At 41.2% G+C, this 16,520-nt stretch overlaps 1 protein-coding gene across 16 annotated transcripts in view; it reads right to left on the bottom strand.

The window, feature by feature from the left end:
- MECOM (MDS1 and EVI1 complex locus) overlaps nt 1–16,520 on the bottom strand; it is a 539,689-nt gene that overhangs the window by 46,882 nt on the left and 476,287 nt on the right. For 11 of the 16 annotated variants that reach the window (XM_077348464.1, XM_077348466.1, XM_077348469.1 and 8 more), the window contains 4 exons: nt 11,269–11,371; nt 10,916–11,132; nt 6,433–6,580; nt 4,267–4,423 (listed from right to left, as the gene is read on the bottom strand). In XM_077348464.1, the coding sequence (XP_077204579.1) occupies nt 4,267–4,423; nt 6,433–6,580; nt 10,916–11,132; nt 11,269–11,371 (625 nt within the window). The remainder of the gene's footprint in view (nt 1–4,266; nt 4,424–6,432; nt 6,581–10,915; nt 11,133–11,268; nt 11,372–16,520) is intronic. The other 5 variants (XM_077348465.1, XM_077348468.1, XM_077348473.1 and 2 more) reach the window with 1 other exon arrangement.

The following is a 16,520-nucleotide window of genomic DNA, read 5'->3' as shown; positions in this document are numbered from 1 at the left end:
CTGTATACTGTTTAATTCCCAGAATGATTGAGCATTCTGTGCTGTGCCAGCTCTGCCAGTCAGTTTTGATAGCTCTTTTTACATCATTCATTGGAGTGTAACGTAACTGCTTTATGAAAATTTCTCTCAACTTAATAAATCAAATCTATTTACAGCATTGAAATAAACAAACAGCCAAATTAGAAGCATGTGGTTCTTTAGTTTAGGGGTCTCCAACATTTTTGAGCCTGGGGGCACCTTGGGAATTCTGACAAAAGTTGGTGGGTACAACCACAAAACAACAGCTGCGGTAGGAGAAGCCAACCATAAAATAGCCGCTGCAGGAGGCAGGCAGGCAGGCAAGCGCATGTGCATAGGCATGCGCACTCAAAGGAAGCTCAAATGCAAAGGACAAGAGAGCAAATAAACATTATAGTGCCAGCTTGTGCTGAAACAATGTTATTTTAATCTGCACAGCCAAGCAGAACCCCAATACTGCAGAGAAGCCCTGCTGGGCAGCTGCCCCACCTGACCACATCCACATTCTAAGAAAAAGTATCTGTGAGTGTTTTGGCACCCGTGGATACCACGCTGGGAACCCCTGCTTTAGAGAGTGCAAAACATTATCTAAAGGTCAAACTGGATGAGCTGACAGAATAAAAATTGAGTATTGGGAATTCCTCCCCCAGAACTAGTGTCCACCTTAAGATCTTAACACAAGGGTAAAATCAAGAATTTGTCATGTCATAATGGTGGAGGGGTAAGGAAAAGTTGCACTTGCCCACATTGTGTGAACTTCAGACAGACACAATCTCCCTCTCACACACACGTGCACACACACACGTGGAAGACCCCCCCCCCGATGCAGTCTCCTTCTTTGACTTCTTCCTTCAGTTATTCAAATGTTTCACAACGCAGCCCATTCTGAGATTGGTATGATACATTCCTGCAGTGGGAATCTCACAATGGGAAGCATAGCTGCTCCTGTTCAGTAATGAGACAATGGCTGCCATTTTGTGACCAGCAAAGGGTCACAAAATAAGAGGGACAAAATAGACATAATCATCATAACAGGAAGGTCATTTGTACCACGAGGAAGGCGGTCGTTTGACTAGTCCTTTCCTCTGTAACTTATTTTACCAAATACTTTTAACTAGCTTGAAGACAAGATTCGGATAAAGAGGACAGCAGAATCTCAGCAACTCCCCCCGTTGAGTGGTTTTTACTTCAACACAGAGGTTGTTCTAAGGCAGGCGTAGTCCAACTGCAGCCCTCCAGATGTCCATGGACCACATTTCCCATGAGCCCCTGCTAGAGAACGCTGGCAGAGGCTCATGGGAATTGTAGTCCATGGACATCTGGAGGGCCACAGTTTGACTACCCCTGACCTAAGTGAGTTTCCCCTACCGTGAGTTTCTCAGTTTAGGATGTTGATGGATATTTTATTGTTAAAATATTGTTCAAGTGTTACATGTAATGTTTTAGATATAACAGTATGGGATTGCTAGCTGTGGTAGAGATGAATTGTGGCAGGAAGTGTAGGATATAAATGCTGAATATAATTCATTTCTAGACATCTAATCAGGATAGTGGATGATACATGATAAGGACTTTTATGACCTTAATTCTGAAGGAGGACAGCTAATGAAACACTTTATTATGATTAGGTCAAGAAGGGTTTGGGGTTGTGTTTATGTATAAAAAGTCCCTCTTCCTTTGGAAGATTTCTGAGCCCTGTTTTGAAATTAGCAATGATCTGGAAGGAGTCCAGGTTTTTCAGTGGTTTGCAAAAGGGAAGCTCACTTTGGTGGAATCTTCTTACATTTTATTAGTCACATCCACCAGTAGCCTGTCTTTTCTTCCTGGGGCTACATTAAGAAAAAATAAATAAACTTATAAAAGGTTCAAAGCATAATTAGACTTGGGCTGGGGGAAACTTGCCAGAGCACACAATATAAAATGAGGTTATGAAAGTATTTCCAGAACTGCCCATGAAGCCTCAGATACCCGGAGGCTTCTGACATGAAACATGCAGGGAGAAATACCAGAGTGTTCTCCTCTAAAAGCTGGTCTGCTCTGGAACCAAAAAAACCCCAACATTCCTGTGGTGAAGGCTCAACTCCATGCCATAATGTTTAAAGTTCCTACTATGCAGAAAGCAGTTAATGCATGATGAAAGCCAGTATGGTGTAATGGCTAGAAGGCAAGGAGCTGGGCACCATAGTGCCCATTTAATGCCCATACTTCTGTGAAGGTCATCAGGTGACTTTAGGCCAGTCGCACTTGTTCAGTCTAATAATGTATCTCATAGGGTTATTGAGAGGCAAGAGAGACCCGGGTGTGCCACGCTGAGCTCTGTGGTCACAGATCTTCTGTCACACACAACGAGGCACAAAAACAGAATTGTGTGACAACAGGGTTGATTTTATGTACTTATGTTTTAATATATCTGTGCACATACAGTGCCTCAGTTCTATGAGAACCAGCATGGTGTAGTGGTCAGATTAGGATCTGGGAAATACAGGTTCAAATCCCTGCTCATGTCATGGAAGCTTGATGGGTGACCTGGGGCCAGTCACACACTCTTAACCTAACCTACCTCACAGGGTTGTTGTAAAGATAAAATAGAGAAGAAGAGTTGCTTTGGGTCTCCATTGGGGGAAAGGCAGGATATAAATGAAGTTCAAAAAATAAAATGCAATGTCATGGTTTGTTGACCTGTGATTGAGCCTTTGGCTTACACACTGTCTCCTCCCTTTTGCAACAAACCATAGTTTGACATATTTGAATCAGCAAACTACAATTTGTCTCAAAACAAAAAGGGAGGGAATTGCAATGAGTGAGAGAAGACCTCATAGGTTGTCAAGGCAAGAGATGAGCAGAGAGTGGCTTTCCTATTGGATTGGCTGCCTCTGCATTACAGCCCTGGACCTCCTTGGGGGGTCTCCCATCCAGGGCTGACCCTGCTTAGCTGGAGAGATCTAATGAGATCAGGCTAACCTGGGCCATCCACAGCAGGTGAGGCTCATTTACAAAGTGCCAAACCCTGGTTACATCTGAACTGGTTCATGAAACAGCAAGCTCCCAGTCATTCAAGCCAAATAGGATATGACTACAGCCCCACTGTTATTTAACACAGGGACAGCCACTGCTTTCATAACAGGAGGCTATTTGAAAAGTACCCAAAGAACAAGGAGTATCAGGAGCAGACTGGCTATTTCACTTAGAGGGAAGTTTGCTTAGGACACCACTGGGAGCCAGAAGCATCTAGAGCCAAACCTCAATAGTTTTGTCAGTGCTTCAAGGGCCATTCAGCCAAGACTTGTGAGTTAACAGTCTGCAACAGTGAGTTAACAGTCACCGTTGGCACCACCAACTTGGTCTGAAGTGAGTAGTTTCAGCATCAATGGCTTGCAGCATAGCAAGGGTTATTCAGCCTGGCTTGTCCTTGGGCCACTAACTTCCCACTCTGCCCCCTGAAAAGCATGAGGGAAACCCCAAATGAATTCCACTGGGCCAAGCGTCCCACAATGTTAGAATTATATAGCTAAACCATCTCCACATTTCTATAGGGAACCCTAAAGGGAATATCTGCTTGGGGAAAAAGAAACGGAGTATGAAGACAATGTGTTAAAACTAGAAAGTCTACTGTCCATGTTTTGGTAGGCTAGAGCCCGAAAGCACACCTAGGGCCTATTATGCACGGCCGCTGAAACAGTGGCATGGAGAACGAGGAGGAGGAAGAAGTGAAGCAAACCGATTATGCACGGGACGGAACACAACGGCGGCAAAACCCAGAGTATCCGATTATGCACGCAGATACTCCGGAGCCGCTTCTGGTTGCGCCCTGGTCCCAGGAAGCTCCACTTTCTTCCGCATCTCGCTAATGAGGCTTTTTCGGCGGCATAAGTTGACTCTGCACCTGGTTGCCGCCTGCAGCGTGCATAATTGGTGATTTTAGCCGCCGCCATTCCACTCCGAATGCAGACTTTCCACTCCGTGCATAATGGGCCTAGACGAGACCTCCAACGCTTCTTGAGCAAAGCCACTTACAACAGAGCCTGGTAAGAGTAAGTAAATGGCCTGCCAGGGCAGTAGATGGTTTCAGATCTTGCACCAACACAATGACTGGCTCTTCTGACCATAGGCTCCATCAGCCCCAGCTTTTTAGACCCTTTGATTTCAACGGAAGAGTTAATCTCTCAGCACGAGCATGCTTATCTGAGTGGGCTTCTTGCTTCAATACAGAAAGGACACAGAAGCTTAGTGGTTAAGTGGAAGACTTACATATAAAAGGCTTGACACTGCTGTGGATATGTTTGTGCTGTTTGAGGCCTGATGAAGTGGCAAATGTTTTGCCACACTCTGGACAAGCGTGTGCACGAGCCCCGACATGCTGCGAACGTATATGCCTCTGTAGGTTGCTGGGGTCCGTGAAAACCTGCTAGGAAATGAGTACTGATTAAACAGGAAACTTTGATGCAAACAAGAGGGGTGGGGACACACATCAATTTCACAGGACTGTGCAGTACTAAGGTGGGCAAAAGCAGGGAAAAGAACAAGAGGTTTTCCTCCTTCTTTGATTTTAAGTGGGAGCAGCATCGAGTCCATTTACGTGTCATGGATGCACAAGCCGAAGAAGCCCAGAAACTCAATTCATAGAAGTAAGGAGCTGGGATCCTCTTGTAACAAATTCTTAACACCCTCACAGAACTACAACTTGGGGATCTCTGGAAGATGCCGCAGTGTCAACCAACTCTCAAACTGGTTGACGTTTGTAGAGTAGAAGTATATAAGCTGCTCCACAATACAGAAAATAAAATGTAGAATTTACAGCTATTGCACTAAGAGCTGCCCCAAGAATAACCATCTTCTAACAAGGATGTTTATTTCTTAATTTATTTAAGGGTTTTTTTCTTTCAACTGCTTTTCTCACTGATAGGACTTAAGTCCTCCGTACGGCAAGACTCATATTTATGCTTCAATATCACTGTAGTCCAGCTAAAAAAAAGCTCACGATCTTTCTTACTGCTTTCTGATATCTGTATTCATGCCTGAGTACCAATGATAAAGTGTAGCCCTGCAGTTACTTACACTGTTTGTTCAAAACAAAATCAGAGTCCAGTAGCACCTTTAAGACTAACAAAGATTTATTCAAGGCGTGAGCTTTCGAGTGCAAGCACCCTTCGTCAGACTTGCTTGCTTGCACTCGAAAGCTCACGCCTTGAATAAATCTTTGTTGGTCTTAAAGGTGCTACTGGACTCTGATTTTGTTGTGCTACTTCAGACCAACACAACTACCCACTTGAATCTATGTTTATTCAGAACTCATCCTTGCCCTGTTATAAGCAGTGTATGTGTGCAGTCAGTCCCCTCTCTGGACTGCTGCAACTCCATTGGGCATGAACCAAAATGGAAACCATTTTGGGTCATTATGACATGATCCCATAGGATTTTTCCCACCTCATCTCTAATTTTAAGGGCTTTGTTAACTTTTATGGAATCAATCTCAGCAAGAAAAAGTGACATGCCTTATCTCAAGCTGTGTCAAATATCACATTGATATCAAAATACACAGTATCTCACAAGATGTACTGAATAAAATCCTACAAATGGATCATTCTCCCCTGCACTGTTTTCATTACTGCATTGAAACCATCTCATAAATAGATCACAATGCAGTTTCAATTCTGTAGTACAAAATGCCATGATGTTATGTGTCAAGAAGTCCTACAAGAGTATTTTTGACATCCGTATTGTGGCATATGAACAGCTCTCTTATGCCAGGTGAAAACTAATCCTTCAGCTGGCCATCAATATTTCTTCAACCCGGCTCCCTCAGATCTCAGGCAAAGATTATGTCACATCAGCAAGTCTACATACATGCAAAGTACACAACCTACCATTCTCCCAAAGTCTGAGAAACAATTACCACTATCAGAAGCCCCCGTGATGTACCTGTTGCTGGACTGTACCACCTCAAGCTGTGGATTCCAAAGGTCCATGTCATGGAAAAGATTCTATAATTATCTTGGATATCTAGTGTTATATTTCAGAGATTTTTTTGTGTGTAAAACTACCAGCCCCAACCTGGATAGACCAGGCTAGCCCAACCTTGTGAGAACTTGGAAGCTCAGTAGAGTCACTATTTAGGTGGGAGAACACTAAGGAATACCATGATCATGATGTGGAGGCAGGCAATGGCCAACCATCTCTGAACATCTCTTGCCCTGAACATTGAATGGGTCACCATAAGTCAGTTGTGAATGGATGGCAAAAACAATAACAACAAACTTTGGGTACAAAGCGGTACAGCCCAGCAACTAATCCATCATGAGGGTGCTGATCTTGCCCCTTTGGGTTAAAGTTTCTTCCAAATTTAATTCCAGACCTTATGAAGCAGGATACAAGTAATCAAAAAAATATCCCAGGCACCTTACAAATTCACTGTACCTTGGCACAGTTTTCACATTCATAGTGCTTCCCACTGTCATGTGACATCTGGTGACGTATCAAGTTGGACTTCCAATTAAAGGCTTTGGGGCACTGGTCACACTTGTACTCCCTTTCTTCCGTGTGGGATAGCATGTGCTTTTCTAAGCTGTAAAGACATATTAAAGGGTTCAGGAATATAAGAGATTTCTCCTGCTGTTCTCAAGAGATAGAGGTGAGGAAAACAGCTGTTATTAACTCAGAGTCACCGTCATACTAAAATAAATAGACCTTGTAATTCTACAAATCCTAGGAATGATCACTGTATTAAATGTATCTTTACTGAATAATTGTGAGCACATATCTTAAAATGCATATCTTCTATTGATGTTTGCACAGATTAGAATAATATAGGAGATGCACTAGGATATTCACAAGAGTCACAAGAAAGGTTGAAATTTCCAAGGGTCCAACAAGAAATGATCTAACATATGAAACAATCTGATTAGTTAAAAAAAATACTTTGGACACAATTTATTTCTTCCTTTAATCAGAGCAGAGGTAGGCTAGAAATAAACCAAAATTTTTTATACAGACATTCCTTTTACTTATCTGAGTCATCTCTAAAGGCTGAATAGTTAAGAGAAGGTTTTTCAATTTACATTTTCCCCGTGTTCTTGAAAAAAGACTGTGTTCAAAACAAGTTCACCTAGGACATTTACCGACAACGTTGTTTTTTCTAAAGCTGGGCTAACTTTTATTTATCTGCTGCTAGTTCTTGTTTATCTGCTGCTAGTTCTTCAATACCTGCAGCTTTTTAGTTTGTTTTATTGCTATTGGGTTGGATCCAAAGGCTTCCTGCTCTCAAAAATGGCAGTAAAAAGCAGAGAGAGAGAGAGAGATCTTTTGATGTGTGTGGCTGTTGCTCTTCTCTCAGTGAACACAGCCAATACATCTTTTCTATGATAAGAAAAAGAAGATGCTTTCATTTGGTATTTTCTCCACCTCCAGCATGCGCCAATCAAATGGGATATGTTTGTTCTTAGCAATGTTACAACATGAAGCTGACTTACACTGACACGGACTTTTCCCCATCTAGGTCATTATAGTCTAAGACAGGGGTAGTCAAACTGCGGCCCTCCAGATGTCCATGGACTACAATTCCCAGGAGCCCCTGCCAGCGTTCGCTGGCAGGGGCTCCTGGGAATTGTAGTCCATGGACATCTGGAGGGCCGCAGTTTGGCTACCCCTGGTCTAAGACTGGCAGCTGGTCTCCTGGGTCTCAGGTCAAGGGTCTTTGACATCACCTACTGCCTGGTCCTTTTAACCAAAGATGCTGGGGATTGAATCTGGGACCTTCTGCATGCTAAGCAGATGCTCTACCACTGACCCACAGCCCCTATCCAATGGACGTTCCATCTACTGACCGCTTTTGATTCTATAAACACAAAAGAGTGAGATTTATTTCTTTTGAATCTCTTCAACACTCTAATCTGTCACTACTAGATTTAGCAATGAGTCATGTTTCCCATCTTACTTAATATGACTGTTGTTTCCATTCATAATATTTCGCATCATATTTATTGTTGCTTTTATTATTATTCCCTTATGCTGATATGCGTGTGTTTGGGGGGGGGGTTCCCTATTAATTGCACATGCTTACAAGCATGTATATATGCCAGTAATCTCAGCATCCATCTCAGTTTGTATGTATGTATGTATGAATGTGTATGTGTATATGTGTGCATATATGTGTGTTGTGTATATATGTGTGTGTGTGTATATTTAATATACATATACATATATATTCTTCTGCCTTCAACTGTTCCTGTCATGTATCAGGTTTTAAATAATTCAAATGTTTTTCAGTCAGCCTGCCTCAAGGATATTTTCCCCCTTTTCTCACTGACTCTAGCAAAGCAATTTATGATTTCTCTTCATGATTTTTCTCCCCAAGCCTTTTAAGGCCTTATCCTTCAGGACATTTAAGGTCTTTTCAAAATATGAGTTTTCAGGTCAAGAAATGCACAACCATTGTCCATCGATTGGGTAAAATACAGACATCTTTTCTCAAGGGTTGTTTTTCTTGCAGGGGTATTTCTTGGGCTCAAAGTTAAGTTTTGGAGTCGGTACTTAATCAAGGGAGGGACCATGGTCCAATGGCAGAGGCTCTACTTTGCATCCAGAAGTTCCCAGCCAGGTTCAGTCCCTGACATCTCCAGTTAAAGGGAGGGCTCGTGGGAATTGTAGTCCATGAACATCTGGAGGACCACAGGTTGACTACCCCTGCCACAGACTACTGATTGTTTTGCAGTTATGATGTAACCTTGTGGGTAGCTGACCTACTGAAGTACAATGGTAATTCGGCAAGTAATCAGCTGACCTACTAGGGCAGCCTTTCGCTACTTTTTTTCCCATTGAGAAACCCCTGAAACATTCTTCAGGCTTCAAGAAACCCTAGAAGGGGTGTGACCACGCAGAATATGGCTGGGACGCATAGCTGTGTACACACCCACCGGGGGCCCCTCCCCTTCCCACCCCCTCCAGGCCTGTCATTGGCCATTTGCAGAGAACAAATTGATATGGCCATATACGGTCATATCATCCAATAAATGTTTAACACATTTTTTTAAATTATTTAAAAATTAATTAGCTCCCACCCATTTGGGAAACCCATCCAGGGTTGTCAAAAACCGCAAGGATTTCATGAAACCCTGACTGAGAAAGCCTGTACTAGAGCTTCATGTTACCAGCTGGTCTCTCAGGGTTGATGGGGATAGGGCTGGATAAGGTATATTTAAAAGGATAATTTCTAAGGAAACATATTTTGAGTTTGGCTGATGTTCTTCAACTGTCAGACAAACAAGCAAGGAGATAAATACCCATGTAGTACCTAGGCTCTCATTCAGAAGTGCCTTATAACAGGCGTAGTCAACCTGTGGTCCTCCAGATGTTCATGGACTAAAATTCCCATGAGCCCCTGCCAGCATTTGCTGGTCATGGGAATTGTAGTCCATGGACATCTGGAGGACCACAGTTCGACTACCCCTGCCTTATAATACTGCTGTATCAAGTGAGGAGTTCAAGGTCTTGATACCAGGTAATATAAGCCCTTTTCAAACATTCTAAAATGGTATACAAGTGATGCATGTAGTATCATGGCCTTTCTACTCAGTGTTTATGTGTGAACAAGAAGTAAACATATCAGTTGTTCAGATGAGATCTGACACGTTCTGCGTATTATATGTCAGTTTTGCCCACAAAGGGACTTTTTATTGTGTATAGAGGCAGGCACAATGGGACTGACAGTTACAATCCTTATGCCCACCCCCTTAGAAGATTCATGATGTTACAAGTGCAAGAGAAGCATCTTAATGTCCTAATTCCCAGCATTGTGTCCCAGTTCCCACGATTCTAACAAGGAAGGGTGGGTCTTGACTTTTCACAGGATTGTTTTCAAGATTCGTCCAAGAAAATGCTTCCCTTTTTTCTTCTTTTCCCCAGCCTATGTTGTATACATACGGGAATACTTGGCCTTGTACTAAATGGTTTTGTTAATAAGGAGAAGCCACATGAGCCAAACCCTTTCATGTAGGGCAGTGTAGCATGGGAAGGGGGACGTGACGCAAGTTAGTCATTCTGTGTTGGGTACTGTCGTTTCATGTTAGGGACCATATCATGACCTACATAGTTTCTTCCAAAAGAACACAAATTGAACAGGACTGTTCCTAGTCTTTTTTTTTTTTTAAACCTCTATACTAACATTAGACTGGCCCCCTGTCCGGTACCACACCAAACCTAGGGTTCTGGTCTATACTTTGAGGGTTGAATTTTAGATTTTAGTATGATTTTAATTTATTATAATATTTATTATTATATATTGCTGTTCACTGCCCTAAGTCTGCTTCAACGGAGAAGGTGGTTTATAAATTCAAATAAATTAATTAAATACAACTTCTGTATCAAATTAATCCAAATTTTCCACTCAGAAATATGAAATACAGCAATAGGTAGGTTGGTAGACAGATAGACAGACACACTAGGCAAAATTAATTTGATTTGCTAACAGAATCCATGTTTTGAATCCAGAAGCTCTCAGGTTCAATCCCTGGCATTGCCAGTTAAATGGACTCAGATAGCAGGTTCTGGGAAAGAACTTTTTCTACCTGAAGATAGTTTCACATGGGTAGCAAGATTCAACACCAGCAGCACCTTAAAGACTGACAAAAGTCCCGAGTGTATTAGATTTCCGCAATCAAAGCTGACCGAAGCTACTTTGACTTTTGAAAACTTGAAAATCCTGTTGGTCTTTCTATAACTTTCTTTCTCTGCCTGAGGAAGACCATAAATCAGAATGGACAATACTGAAAAAGATGAACCATTGTATAAAGGAACTTCTCATTTTCACTCCATGGTTTTTGATATTCCTCAATATTTTTTGGGGGGGAGGGGGGGTTGCCTTTCTCTGCATAGTTCCTTTCATTTTAAAATGCCCAATTCCTACCTTTGTACATCCGAGAACACCTGATCGCACTCCTTGCACTCTTGGATATCTTGCATATCATGGAGATCATTCTCCTTGTCAAGCTTTGGCTGAAATTCATCTTCCACCATAGAAAATGCTGTGTGGGGTGTGCTGCATGGGAATTTCTGATGGTCTACCAGTTGTGCCTTGGACTCAAACAGCTGGTCACAGTCTTCGCACCGATACTGACGCTCCTCTGTAAGGCAAATTGGTCATTATTCTCAATAGACTTCCATGAATGCAAAAAAAAAAAAAGCTACAATTCTCCTAAGCATTTATTATTAAGGAAGTTCTGGTCTAGAACGTGATAAGCGCCATAAGAAATTGCTGACCATGAATGTCTGGAGCCATTGTTTCATGTGAATAGTCTTCAGTCTTCATGAACAGAAGGAGTTCTTCCCCAGGTTCAATGTCTCTGACTACTCTGTAATATATCTGAAAAACAGAATTGTAATGGGTGGCAGTAAGTAACCAATCAGCTTTTTCTACAGTAGTATTTATTTAGATGTTTCTACAAAGACTTCTCGTTTCAAAGATGGATATGAGGGCAAAATAGCCATAACTAATAATAAAGGGTACAGGAGCCTTATCCTATAGGAGCTGGCCTTAGGTCAGTACTTGTTCCGCTTTATTGATGATGACTGCTTGCTGTTTGGATTTTATGCCACCCCAAGAACCATCCAGTTGAGGCAGGAGAAGAAAAAATTTAAAATAAATAGCTAATAAATCAACAGAACTGCTGGTTCCCAAGAAAATTCCAAAAACAAAAGGCACATCATCCTGTTTATCAAGGCCAATCAAGATTATACAAGCTTTCCTGAGTGCTCCAGAACTCAAAAGGCACAGCGCTCATAAGTTGCCCAGATGCAGTATCTGGAATGTCCAGTTTAAAAAAGGATCTCAGGCAATAGGGCTGGGAAAGTCTTCTACCCAAGACAAGACCTTAGATAGCTGTAGTAAAGAGTACTGGAGAAGATGAACCCGTGATCTGGCTCGATGGAGGCTGATTCATACATTCATTGCATAGAGATATGTGGAATATTTCCTGGACTGACCCCAAAGCTGTTTTTCTTTGAGTTCTTATGCTATGAAAAGTATATACTTCCTTGAAGAAATATGTTGGAAAATATGTTGTGTGACAAGGAGAAGATTGTTAATGCCTTCAGTCAATTCACAAATCTTTCCTTAATATGGACTGTACAGTCAATTGACTGGGGGGCAGGGACAATTTCTTTAAAGTCTGCCAATGGGGAGATGTATTCAAATTCAACTCTTTTTTAAAAATGGCAACCTAAGGGCATCATACACACGGATTGACTTTTTTCTCAGTTTACAGAAGCAAAAGTGAATGGTAATCCCATGGAGGTAATCAGTGTGAAGCCAAGTACAGAAGGATATTCCAGTCAAGGACTGGACCCTCTGACTGTATTCTACACATGCTGGACAGCCTCTGCTGTGGGATGCCCTTCTTTCACCGCTAGCACTTCCTCTCATGCAAAGGCTCATTGAATAATGCTGAAGTTGTGCAAAGGAAAGACCTAGCAGTAAAGGAAATGTACTTCACAGAAGAGGCCATCCATAGAACCACTTAAAATTATTATTATTGTTGTTGTTGTTGTTGTTGTTGTTATTATTATTATTATTTGATTTATTTCCCGCCTCTCCCAGAAGGCTCGAGGTGGGTAACAGTAAGATCAACCCCATTAAAACCCATTAAAACCCCCATTAAAACATTAATACCAACATGTCAGCAAAGAGAAAAAATTAGGAGTAGATGATATTGAATATGGTTGTCCACCACCATGAACAGTTTAGAAGCCTTCGGAAATAGAACTGTTCTCCAGACTTCAGAGGCAATGGCAGCTTTAGAGGGTGGACTCTATGGAATCACATCACTGCTAAGCTCCCTCCCCACCCTACCTTCACCCCACCCAGACTCTACCCCCAACTCTGCAGGAATTTCCCAACCTGGAGCAACCCTAATACTGAGCTAGATTTTTCAGTAGTTTGACTCAATCTAAGGTGACTTTGTTCATTTATGTATTTTTAATTTGCACTTTGAAAATAATTTAAATAAATAATCTACTAGATCTCAAAGGCTCAAGTGGATAACAAAGGGTCAAAAAAGCATTACAAATGGCCAGGTCAAAGAGCATCAAGTTCAAGCTCTGAAATCTGGTCTTATCTGTAACTCCCCAAAACTGCCCCAATTAAACTGCCTCAGTCATCAAAATGCTCAGAAACGGGAAAGGAATCCCATAACTGTGAGCCCCAGAATGTCTCAAATTCACTATGAAATTTAAAAAAACAGTTACCAACATGAACTGAGCTTCAACATGAATTGTCAAATGGGGATTCTAGATGGGGAATAAACCAAGGTTTAGAATCCCAGTTTGTGGATAGCTAATATACTCCAGTTGGCCCAAGCACTTGATTTTACATATAATGGTAAAAAGTATGAAATGTATGCACCAACATCTTTGTTCCCCTAATAATAGCCTTCATTAAGCCTCTCAAACCCAAAACTACTTTTTCTAGAGCGGCCCCCCAGAAACCTGGAATAAATCCTAGCCACATGGCTAGGCTCTAACAAGAATTTAAGAGAAATAATATCAGTAACAGTATTCAAAACCATCATTTGCTCAAGAGGAAACCCTCATTTGTGATCAGTCGAGGCCTTTACAAATAGCCTTAATCAAGAAGAGCTTTCTTTCTTTTTCTGGCTCACCTAGAAACTGCATTACAAACAATTGTTTTCTTAAGCATGATCTAAAACATGGCTCCAGCACCAATATCTGGCTCAGAATAGAATCAAAATCTTTGGAAAAGGAAAATCAAATCTTTAAGTTCAGATATATTGCAGAGGTAGGTGGGACATTAGAAATTGTAGTTCAGTAGCAACCTAGGGACCAACAAGATGGGGCGGGGGGCAGAAACCTTTGAGAGTCGAAGCTCCCTCCATCAAATAGAATAGCCAGCATGTGAAGAGAATGGCAGGTATGGATTTTTATGGGACTAAAGAGCTTCTTAAAGTTACTTCACAGAAAGAGAAATTATAGAGGTGAGCAGCTGCCAAGTGTGCACCATGCTCAGATTTATGACAGTACACTGGAACAACTATCACAGGGGGCTTCTCTGTGATGACTCCTAATAAGGAATACGAAAAATAGAATCTATGCATTACTGGCTATACACAATAGCATAAAGGCATCTTGAAGAAAAGTTCTTCATATAGTTGTGAGCTTAGATATTCTTTGTTCCAATACAAAATGTGAGTCCAAAGGACCTTTTAAGACCAACAAAGTGTTATTCAAGGTGTGAGCTTTCTTGTGCATGTGCCTGAACTTCCACAATTCCACAGGGCCTCCAAAAGGACCACCAGGCATTAGCTTGAGGCCGACTGACTCAAAACATCTACAGGTCCCCCTCCCTCCCCCAGACTAAGAAGTCAAACCTACCTAGGGATTGTTAATGTTATTGTTTGTTGAATGCTGTTCTAGTTGGTATGTTATTGTTATATGTTATATTGATATCATTCTATGTAAATGTTCTAGAGTGCTTTAAGTAAACTGCCCAAAGCCGTAGGGAAGGGTGGTATAATAAATAAATAAATAAATAAATAAATAAATAAATAAATAAATAAATTAATAAACAAGCAAACAAACAACGAATAAATAAATAAATTTTGTTCTGCTACTTTAGACCAACATGGCTACCCACCTGAATCTATCTTTATTCCAATAGATTCAGTTTTAATATTCTAAACTTCAATTATAGTTTCCAATTGTAGTATAGTAAAGTATCCTTTTTTGTATATTATTCCTAATAAGGGACATGCAACAGCCAGTGTTTGGGCTGTGGGAACCTTATGGATTCTCAGTCCATTGTCAGTTGTGTTGTTGCACAATTTCAGTTATGAAGATGGATTTTCTTATCCTGGCTCTGAATTTTGACTTTGTTTGGCTGCATAACTGTAAACAGTCGCAGGCCCCAGTTCTAAACAAACAAACAAACAAGTGCGGAAACTCTGCTAAATACAAATGCCCAAGGAAAACATATATTGGGCTGCTGACAATTCTGTCTCATGAAGAAAACTCATTTCTAAAAGCTTTCTCTGACCTGTTATTTTATCAAATTAAATGAAAAGTAAGTCATTCTCTTTTCTTAAAGTAACTTTGTGGCACTTAATACTGGGAGTATACAATAAATGGGAGCAAAAGTGCGTAAGAAGAAGAAACAGCTTTGTATTGTAAAACACACATGTATTGTAAAACACACACACATACGGAGAAATTCCTCAGAGACGAGACACGGTAACGTCCCCGAGCACAAAACTCAACGGGGTACTGGTGCACTTCTCCAGTAACTCCAGTAGGTGGCTCTAAAACCTAATTGTTTATTTTATCAGAAGAGGCCCTGACCACAACTATGCAGTGAAAGGGGGGGAAAAAACCTACAAATACCCTAATGAAGAATATTACATTTCTTCACATTTGTTTGCTTCTTTCTTTTCTTTTTTTTTCTTTTCTGGAAATTCTGTGGCTTGTTTATTTTTAGTACTAGCCTCTCAATTACCTGAAGAAGGCATGTCCCATGTACTGTGATGGGCTAAATTAGCGTGTGACACACTGTTTCCAAAGGACAGGCCCGGGGCCTCCTCCTGGCTACCTCTCCACAGACAGAAGCTTGAAAAGAAAAAAGCATTAATCATGAACTATGCAGGCCACTGTGGGTTTGCCCAGGAAGAAGAGAGAATAAGAGTTTCTGAAGGTTCCCTACTCCAATATGGCCAACTCCCTTTTCCTCCTTGAGTTCACGAAAACTAGGTCTCTCTTAGCCAAACCATCTTTTTTGGTTTATTATATGCTTTCCCCTAAACCTGTTTTCACACACACATACACACACACGATAAAACGTTTCCAAGTGGCATGTTTCGTTCTGGAACTCTATCCCCCCCCCCAACACACACACCCCCAAGAACACAATGGCATTCTCTCCGCAATCTGAATTACTTCTTTTGTTGGCAGCTCTCAAAAGTTTATTAGCTTCCTTCCCAACAGCATGCTGACATTTGAATGGTGACATATTAGAACTTCACAGCAAGGTCTCTCAAAGAGAAATGCTGCCTTAACACGTACACCGAAAGCTTTTTTCTTTTTCATTTTTTTTTAAGGTTGGCTGTTTTTAAAGGAAAGAAAATACTGTGGAATTGCATAACAACTCGCAAATAAGGGGAAAAAACATAAGAGCAATACAACAATGGAATTGGGGCCAGCCACTCTCGTCTTGCATTTTCTAGGCTATTTTGATTCATCATCAACTATGATTAAAGTATCTCAGCATCTAAGGTGGAACCTGAGACTGACCAGATAATGCCAGAATTAGATACCATACAGTGCAGGCCAAATCAGAGATAGATCCTTTGAAGCCAACAGTCTTACAAAAGTATATCACTTGGCTTAGGATGGCGCTGATAATAAACTCTATCAAGAGACAATAGAATTACAGTTTGAATGGGTCACAGAGAGAAACCAATTTTCAACATATTTAAATTGGGATTTGGCTCCCGACTGCTTCTACTGAC

Source organism: Paroedura picta, chromosome 8 (assembly GCF_049243985.1).
Source record: "Paroedura picta isolate Pp20150507F chromosome 8, Ppicta_v3.0, whole genome shotgun sequence".
NCBI lineage: Eukaryota > Metazoa > Chordata > Lepidosauria > Squamata > Gekkonidae > Paroedura > Paroedura picta.
The sequence above is the reverse complement of the archived record's forward strand: the minus strand, read 5'-3'. Positions and strand labels throughout refer to the sequence as shown.